General features: G+C 62.8%; 1 protein-coding gene across 1 annotated transcript; it reads right to left on the reverse strand.

The window, feature by feature from the left end:
* Positions 1–1,337: 1,337 nt before the first annotated feature.
* ZBTB39 (zinc finger and BTB domain containing 39) lies at positions 1,338–4,657 on the reverse strand. The gene is given in 2 exon segments (XM_038752071.1): positions 1,338–3,437; positions 3,439–4,657. Coding segments are annotated over 2 exon segments (2,055 nt in total). The 5' UTR covers positions 4,653–4,657; the 3' UTR covers positions 1,338–2,596.
* Between the last annotated feature and the right edge of the window lie 5,015 nt (positions 4,658–9,672).

A 9,672-nucleotide genomic window follows, 5' to 3' on the forward strand; every position in this document is an offset into this window, starting at 1 on the left:
TTGTACCTACCCCAGCGCTTAGAACAGTGCTTTGCACATAGTAAGCGCTTAACAAATACCAACATTATTATATCTCTCTCCGCCCCAGACACTCACACTTAGACACGGCCGGAGACCTCCCCCGGATTAATACCGCGTATCCACTCGCTCCGAGAGACCCTCACCCTGGGCCTAGCCCCTCTGGACGTTGAAGGGAGGGGAGCTGCGGGCGGGCCGGGGAAAGAGAGAGGAGGGCGGGGAGGGGACCTGAAAAAATTTCCTGGATCGGAACCCCCGGCTGCCTGGAAAGGGCGAGCCCGGAGCTGCCAAAACTTTCCTGCGAAATTCCCCGCTTCCCGGCCACACTCCCGAGGTGAGACCCTCAACCTTCGGGCCTCGCTCGGCGAGGGGGGCTCCCCGCCCGGGGCAAGACCAGGCCGCGGGCGGGCTTTGAGATTTTTTATTCTAAATAAAAACCACACTTTGTGCTGAACCGCGAGTAGAAAAGAACCAGATGCACACCGACACTACAGCTGGGGGGAGTTACAAATCGTACAAAACTTTACAGCCACCGCGGGGCGGGGGGAAGGACACGGACACCGGGAGGCCAGATCAGTACGGTACCTACGGTAACTGAAAGGGGTCAGGGATATCTTTCTCTCACACACTCATACACACACACACACACACACACACTCTCTCCGCTCCGCCGGGAGAGGGAGGGTGGGGGGAAACGGGACCCGCTTTCCCCCACCCCGGGCCAGCGAAGGTGTGGAGCGGTCAGCAGCGCGCCCGGGGACGAAGTAGCTGCCGGACTTAAGACCCCAGTGTCAGGTTGGCGGGCGGCTGGGGGGTGGAGCCGCCCCCGGAAGGGCTCCCAATGCTACCCCGGGGCCGGACAGAAGGCCAGTCACTCGCCAAAGCCCAGGCCCGGGCCCGGCAAGGGGCCTTCCCGGGAGCCTCCCGGCGGCGGGGCGGTTTCTAGACTAGTTTCTAGACTGTGAGCCCGCTGTTGGGTAGGGACTGTCTCTATGTGTTGCCGACTTGTACCTCCCAAGCGCTTAGTACAGTGCTCTGCACACAGTAAGCGCTCAATAAATACGATTGATTGATTGTTTGATTGATGGACGGGATTCCGTGCTGGCGCCCCCTAGCGGGGCGGTCAGGCACCAAGTGGGGGCCCTCCGGGCGCCCCCTGGCGGCGGCAGAGGCCTGTGCGGGCGCCCCCTGGCGGCGGAGGAGGCCAGCGCGGGCGCCCCCTGGCGGAGGCGGAGGCCTGTGCGGGCGCCCCCTGGCGGCGGCGGAGGCCTGTGCGGGCGCCCCCTGGCGACGAAGGCCGCCTGTGCGGGCGCCCCCTGGTGGCGGCGGAGGCCTGCGCGGGCGCCCCCTGGCGGCGGAGGCCTGTAGGGGCGCCCCCCGGCAACAAGGCTCCATAGAGACCCCTCCACCGGCGGGACCCCTCCACCTGCGGGACACTGTTGCAACTTAAACGCGACAACGACGGGTTGGGGACACTAGAAGAGGTCAGGGGAATTTCACAGCTTTGAGACCCGGCCGCCCCTCCGACTCCCCGCCGGTGGGCGGCTGCCGGGCCGGCTCGGCCTCAGGGGCCCAGGGGACCCTCTGCTCTGCTCCTTATGTTGCCAACTTGTACTTCCCAAGCGCTTGGTCCAGTGCTCTGCACACAGTAAGCGCTCAATAAATACGATTGATTGATTGCTCCCTCCGTCCCCTGGGACTCTTCCAGCTGTCCGGTCACTCCTTCGAGGTGACGCTGCCCTCCCGGGGAGGCTTTCCCCAAGGCCTGACTGGGGTGGGAGGCCTAGGCCTGGCAGGGGGGACACAACCACATGCTCCGGGCCTGCCCGACTTGTACTTCCCACGCGCTCAGTACAGTGCTCTGCACACTGTAAGCGCTCAATAAATACGATTGAGTGAATGAACGAAATGCCGCCGCCCATGACTTTCACAGGCGGCCGGGGGGCAGCAGGAGGGACCGGACATCCCATCCACGGCACGAGAACTGGGCCGGCCACGAAGGGAGAGCTCGCGGACTCTGGGCTCCCAGGACCAGAGCGAGCCGAGCCCAGGATGAGGTAGAAAAAAAGAGGCGCCGCCACCTGCAACCCAAGACCTGCGGCCGCCACAGAGGGTGGGGGCCCCCCGGGAAGCCCCAGCCTGGGCGGGCAGGGAATTTAAGGCAAGGTTCCTGCTGTTCGGGGATTGAAGCTCAGCCCTCTCTCCACCATGCCCACCCCTCCCCGCCTCTGGTGAGGAGCCCCGGAGGCCTTAAACCTTCAACCCCCTTTTCTTTGGAAATGAGAAGGGTGGAGAGAGCCCAGCAGCCCCACCTCCTACCCTGAAAGGGGGTTCAGACCCCCGCGGCCACGGCTCTTCGGCCGTGGGAGAGCCCGTCTCTGCTGACGGGGAGGGGGCACGGGGGGTTGGGCTGGAGGCGACCCCCGTCCCCGGCAGCCTGGGACCAGGGAACAGAGTCTTAGCAGCATAAAACGGATCGGGGAGCTACAAGAACGGGGTCCGGGCTGGGGGGGCGCGGGCGCAGAGGTAAACGTGGCGGCGGGGTGCGGGCCCCAGGCCAGGGGCGGCCGGGCGGCGCTCAGCTGTCCGGGCCGCGGTCGGCCTCTTTGGAGTGAATGACGTACATGAACGTCTGTTCGATGGTGAAGTCGGCCGGCAGGCTGCCCTTGTGGACGCCCACGTGCTTGCTCATGAGGTTGAGGGTGGAGCTGTAGTGGCCGCACACGGTGCAGCGGTACATCAGGGCCCCCGCGTGCGTCTTCAGGTGGCACTTGATGGTGGAGCGGCCCCGGAAGAACTTGTGGCACACCTTGCACTGGTAGGGCTTCTCCCCCGTGTGGATCCGCCGGTGGTAGTTGAACTCGCTGGTGTGGGCGAACCGCTTGCCGCACACCTTGCAGCCGTACTTGCTGGGGGCGGGCGGGGCCGGGCCCTCGGCGGCGGCGGCGGCCGCCCCTCCGTCGGCCGGCGGGCGCCGCTTGGGCAGGGCGGGGGGCTGCGGGCGCTCGGCCGGCCCCGTCCGCCCGTCCGGGCCCCCGCCGCCGCCGCCACCGCCGCCCTCGTGCTGGCTGACGTGGTAGCGGTAGGCGGCCTCGGAGCGGAAGCCGTGGCCGCAGACGTGGCAGCGGAACGGGGCGTCGTCGGCGCGGCGGTGCAGCGCCAGGTGCCGGTCCAGGACGTGGCGGTCGACGAAGCTGCGGGCGCACACGCCGCAGGAGAAGACGGCGACGCCCAGGTGCGACAGCGTGTGCCACATGAGGCCGCACAGGCTCAGGTGGTGCTGGGCGCACACGCTGCACGTCTGGCCCGGGACGCTCAGGTGGTCCAGCACGTGGGCGCGCACCGTGGCGAAGTCACGGGCCAGGGCCTTGCCGCAGGCCGCGCAGCTGAGCGCCGGGGCGCCGGGCGGCGGGGGGGCCGGCGGGCGCCGGGGGCTCGGGGGGGGCCCGCTCCCGCCGGTGCAGCGTCAGCTGCCACTGGGTGAAGAACTTGGCCTCGCACATGTCGCAGGCGAAGAGGAAGATGCCGATGTGCGACAGGACGTGGGCCACCCGGGCGCCGCGGTCGTGGAAGTGCGTCTCGCACACCTTGCAGTTGCCCGTGAGCAGGTCCACGTGGTCGCGGGCGTGCTGCCGGATCAGCTGCACGTTGGGCTCCAGCACCTTGTGGCACACCTGGCAGGGCCGGGCCTGGTGGCCGCCGCCGGCGGCCCAGCTCTCCTCCACGGCCCCGGCCCCCGCCTCCTCCCCGTCGGCCGCCGCCGGGGTCAGCTCCTCCTCGCTGTCGTCGCTCAGCTCGATCACTTCCTCCGCCGCCGGCCCCGGCCCCGGCCTGTCGCTGCCGGGCTCCTCCAGCTCCAGCTGCCCGGCCTCGGCCTCGGGGGGCGGCTGGGCGGGCAGCGCCGCGGGGGACCCGAAGCCTCGCCCCCGGCCCGGCCCGGCGTCCCCGTCCAGGGAGCCGGCCCCGAGGAAGCCCGCCCGCTCCCCGTTGCTCTGGCCCCCGAATGGCGAGCGGGGCCCCGGGCCCGTCTGCCCGCCCGAGCCCAGCCGGGGCCCCCCGGGGGGGACCGGGACGCAGGGCCCGGGCGCCTCTCGGCCCTCCGCCTGCGGAGCGGGCAGGCCGGGCATGGCTTCGCCGACCCCGGGGCCCTCCTCCTCGTAGCCCGCGCCGGCCAGCGCCGCGGCGCCCAGCAGCCCCGAGTCCCCGACCCCGTCCGTGAGGGGCAGGAGCGGCGGGGCCGGGGCGGCCCCCTCCCTGTGCAGGTCGGGGAAGGTGGCGTGGCAGGCGCGGAGGAGGGCGTCCATGCCCAGCCGCTCGGCCACCTCGTAGATGACGCCCACGTTGATGAGGTCGGTGAACAGCTCGGCCGTGTAGACGAAGCTCAGGATCTTCTCGAAGTTGGCCGGCGTGATGAAGTCCACCACGAAGGTCCGGGCGGCGTCCAGCCCGGCCGTCAGGAAGAGGTTCTGGAAGTAGCCGGCGGCGCAGGCCAGCACGGCCTTGTGGGCCGGGAAGGAGCGGGCCCCCACCACGATGGTGACGTCGCACAGGGTCTCGGCCAGGCGGCAGCGGTTCAGCTCCCGCAGCAGCTGGTTGGGGTGGTCGGCGCTGTGCAGCTTCACCCGCATGCCCATCTTAGCGGCCGCCCGCCGCCGCCGCCGCCGCCCCCCGCCGCCCGTCACTCCGGGGCCTGCACGGGGGGCGGGAGGCTCTGCGGGAGAGAGGACGGCATCACGGCCCGTTCCCGGGCCCCCCGGTCCGTCCGGGAGGAACCGGGGGCTGACCGACCAACCCCCGGTGACCCAGCGCGGCCCATCCCGCAGCCCGGCCTCTCCCCCAACCGCCCCACACCCCTGACTCTCCTCCGGTGACCCGGCGCCGACACGGGTCCTCGGGTCCAAACCCCTGAGGTTGGGGACGGTGGCTGCCGCAGGCTCTCTGGAAGGGGGTGACGGGGGGTGGGGGGCTAGTAAGCGGGCACGGCCGAAGCCGGGCGAGGGGGGAAGTTGCGACGGCCAAAGGGGCACCCTGAATGGGCTGGGGCCCGGGCTGCTCCGTCCCTGGGGGGGTCACGCCTCCTCCCTGAGTGCCCTGGGACTGTGAGCCCACTGTTGGGTAGGGACCGTCTCTATATGTTGCCAACTTGGACTTCCCAAGCGCTTAGTACAGTGCTCTGCACACAGTAAGCGCTCAGTAAATACAATTGATGATGATGAATAGAGTCCTCCAGAGGCGAGGCCATGGCTGGCTCAGATCTGGGCCCCCGTTTGGGTTGGGGGCCCGAGGGGTTTCGGGGGCCGGGGTGGGGGTGCTGGGGGCAGGGCAGGGGGGCCTGGAGATGTAAGCCTACTGTTGGGTAGGGACTGTCTCTATATGTTGCCAACTTGGACTCCCCAAGTGCTTAGTACAGTGCTGTGCACACAGTAAGCGCTCAATAAATACGATTGATTGATTGACTGATTGGGCTATTTCTAGACTGTGAGCCCACTGTTGGGTAGGGACCGTCTCTATATGTTGCCATCTTGGACTTCCCAAGCGCTTAGTACAGTGCTCTGCACACAGTAAGCGCTCAATAAATACGATTGATTGATTGATTGGGATATTTCTAGACTGTGAGCCCACTGTTGGGTAGGGACCGTCTCTATATGTTGCCATCTTGGACTTCCCAAGCGCTTAGTACAGTGCTCTGCACACAGTAAGCGCTCAATAAATACGATTGATTGATTGATTGGGATATTTCTAGACTGTGAGCCCACTGCTGGGTAGGGACCGTCTCTATATGTTGCCAACTTCAGAAGCGCCTAGTCCAGTGCTCTGCACACAGTAAGCGCTCAATAAATACGATTGATTGATTGATTGACTGGGAGCAGGGGAATGGGGGTGTTGGGGGGCTTGGAGGTATCGGGGGAAGGGGGAATCTGGGGCGGGGGGCGTTGGGAGGCTTGGAAAACTTGGGGCCAAGGGGGGATGTGGGGGAGGAGGATGCTGGCTGGGGTTGGGTTGCTGATGGAGGGCGCCGGGGCGGGCAACGGTTCTGGTCCGGACTGAACGGGCTGGAACACGGGACCATCCCCCGGCTCCTCCAACCGGTAAAGCGCCCCATGGGGGCGGCTGTCTTACCCGGATCCGCGGGGTCCCGAGCACCGCCTCCACCGCCGCCGCCGCCGCCCACAAAGGCCCCGGTCCGGTCCGGTCCGGTCCGGTCCGGTCCGGCTTCGCCTTGCCCTGACCCGGCCGGACCCTGCCCCGCCCTGCCCTGCCGGAGGAGGAGGAGGAGGAGGAGGAGGAGGAGGCGGCGCCGCGGGCCCGGCCCGGCCGCACTGCCCGGCCGCACTGTCCGGCCCGGACCCCCGGACCTCCCCCGGACCCCCGGCCCTCCTCCGGACCCCCGGACGCCCGCGCGCCCGCAGCGCCCCCTCCCGGACCGGAGGAGACACGCCTGCCGCCCCGCCCCTTCGCTCTACGCCCCCCGCGGCCCCGCCCCCGACGCCCGCAGCGCCCCCTCCCGGTCCGGAGGAGACACGCCCGCCATCACGGCCGCCGCCCGCCCCTTCGCTCCCTGCCCCCGTCGCCCGCAGCGCCCCCTCCCGGCCCGGAGGAGACACGCCCGCCATCGCCGCCGCTCCGCCCCTTCGCTCCCCGCCCCCGACGCCCACAGCGCCCCCTCCTGGCCCGGAGGAGACACGCCCGCCACCGCCGCAGCCGCCGCCCTGCCCCTTCGCTCCCCGCCCCCGCCGCCCGCAGCGCCCCCTCCCGGCCCGGAGGAGACACGCCCGCCGCCGCCCCGCCGCTTCGCTCCCCGCCCCCCGCGGCCCCGCCCCCCCCGCTCGCAGCGGCCCGGAGGAGACACGCGCGCCCGGCCCTGGTCCCATCCCCTTAATAATCAATCAATCGTATTTATTAATGATAATCAATCAATCAATCAATCCCATTTATTGAGCGCTTACTGTGTGCAGAGCACTGGACTAAGCGCTTGGGAAGTACAAGTTGGCAACATATAGGGACAGTCCCTACCCAACAGTGGGCTCACAGTCTAGAAGGGGGAGACAGAGAACAAAACCAAACATACTAACAAGATAAAATAAATAGAATAGATATGTACAAGTAAAATAAATCAATAAATAAATAGAGTGATAAATATGTACAAACATATATACATACATACAGGTGCTGTGGGGAAGGGAAGGAGGTAAGATGAGGGGGATGGAGAGGGGGGCGAGGGGGAGAGGAAGGAAGGGGCTCAGTCTGGGAAGGCCTCCTGGAGGAGGTGAGCTCTCAGTAGGGCCTTAATAATCAATCAATCAATTGTATTTATTAATAATAATAATGGCACTTATTAAGCGCTTACTATGTGCAAAGCACTGTTCTAAGCGCTGGGGAGGTTACAAGGTGATCAGGTTGAACCCTAGGGGGGCTCACAGATTTAATCCCCATTTTCCAGATGAGGGAACTGAGGCACAGAGAAGTTAAGTGACTTGCCCAAAATCACACAGCTGACAATTGGTGGAGCTGGGATTTGAACCCATGACCTCTGACTCCAAAGCCCAGGCTCTTTCCTACTGAGCCACGCTGCTTCTTCTTTATTGAGCGCTTACTGTGTGCAGAGCACTGTACTAAGCGCTTGGGAAGTACAAGTTGGCAACATATGTTTGTACATATTTATTACTGTATTTATTTATTTTACTTGTACATATCTATTCTATTTATTTTATTTTGTTAGTATGTTTGGTTTTGTTCTCTGTCTCCCCCTTTTAGACTGTGAGCCCACTGTTGGGTAGGGACTGTCTCTAGATGTTGCCAACTTGTACTTCCCAGGCGCTTAGTACAGTGCTCTGCACACAGTAAGTGCTCAATAAATACGATTGATTGATTGATATAGAGACGGTCCCTAGTAATGCCATTTAATAATAATAATAATGACATTTATTAAGCACTTACTATGTGCAAAGCACTGTTCTAAGCGCTGGGGAGGTTACAGGGTGATCGGATTGTCCCACGGGGGGGGTTCACAGTCTTAATCCCCATTTGACAGATGAGGTCACTGAGGCACCGAGAAGTGAAGTGACTTGCCCAAAGTCACACAGCTGACAATTGGTGGAGTCGGGATTTGAACCCATGATCTCTGACTTCAAAGCCCATGCTCTTTCCACTGAGCCATGCTGGCCTTTGTTAAGCGCTTACTAGACTGTGAGCCCACTGTTGGGTAGGGACCGTCTCTATATGTTGCCAACTTGGACTTCCCAAGCGCTTAATACAGTGCTCTGCACACAGTAAGCGCACAATAAATACGATTGAATGAATATGTGCAGAGCACTGTTCTAAGCGCTGGGGGGAATAAAAGATGATCAAGTTGGCCCTCGAGGGGCTCAAAGTCTTCATCCCCATTTTACAGATGAGGTAACTGAGGCTCAGAGAAGTTAAGTGACTTGCCCAAGGTCACACAGCAGGCATGTGGCGGAGTAGGGATTCTCCCACTGAGCCACGCCCCTTCCTCTCGACCGCGGAGCCCAACCGTGCCCCGACGTCTCCCGCCTCCCTACCGGGCACCGACCGAACCACCGCCCCCCACCCGGCCCTGACAGGCCAACCCAGGGTGCCCCTCATCAATCGTATTTATCATCAATCGTATTTATTGAGCGCTTACTGTGTGCAGAGCACTGTACTAAGCGCTTGGGAAGTACAAGTTGGCAACATATAGAGCCCAACAGTGGGCTACTGAGAGCTCACCTCCTCCAGGAGGCCTTCCCAGACTGAGCACCTTCCTTCCTCTCCCCCTCGTCCCCCTCTCCATCCCCCTCACCTTACCTCCTTCCCTTCCCCACAACACCTGTATATATGTATATATGTTTGTACATATTTATTACTCTATTTACTTGACTTGTACATATCTATTCTATTTATTTTATTTTGTTAGTATGTTTGGTTTTGTTCTCTGTCTCCCCCTTTTAGACTGTGAGCCCACTGTTGGGTAGGGACTGTCTCTATATGTTGCCAATTTGTACTTCCCAAGTGCTTAGTACAGTGCTCTGCACATAGTAAGCGCTCAATAAATACGATTGATGATGATGATGATGATAAAAGGGCTCACAGCCCCTCCCCTAAACCTTTCGCACCTCACAACCGGCCTGCTGCCTCCTTACCCTGACCTGCTCCAACCAGACAGACAATGACTCTCCTCCACCTTCAAAGCCTTACTGAAGGCACATCTCCTCCAAGAGGCCTCCCAGATTAACCCCATTTTTCCTTATCTCCACTCCCTTCTGCGTCGCCCTGCCTTGCTCCCTTTTCTCTCCCCCTCCCCAGCCCCACAGCACTTATGTATCTCTCTGTAATTGATGGTATTGACACCCGTCTACTTGTTTTGTTTTGTTGCCTGTCTCCCCCCTCTAGACCGTGAGCCCGTTGTTGGGTAGGGACTGTCTCTATCTGTTGCCAAATTGTACTTTCCAAGCGCTTAGTACAGTGCTCTGCACACAGTAAGTGCTCAATAAATACGATTGATTGAATGAATGAATGAAGTAGAGAGGTCTCGAAGGCAGGAGGAAATGTGAGATTGCACAGAGGTAGAGAAATCAAGGCTGGAGATGTAGATTCGGGAATCATCGGCATAGAGGTAGTAGTTGAAGCCATGGGAACGAATGAGTTCTCTTAGGG

This window comes from Tachyglossus aculeatus, chromosome 10 (genome assembly GCF_015852505.1).
Source record: "Tachyglossus aculeatus isolate mTacAcu1 chromosome 10, mTacAcu1.pri, whole genome shotgun sequence".
NCBI lineage: Eukaryota > Metazoa > Chordata > Mammalia > Monotremata > Tachyglossidae > Tachyglossus > Tachyglossus aculeatus.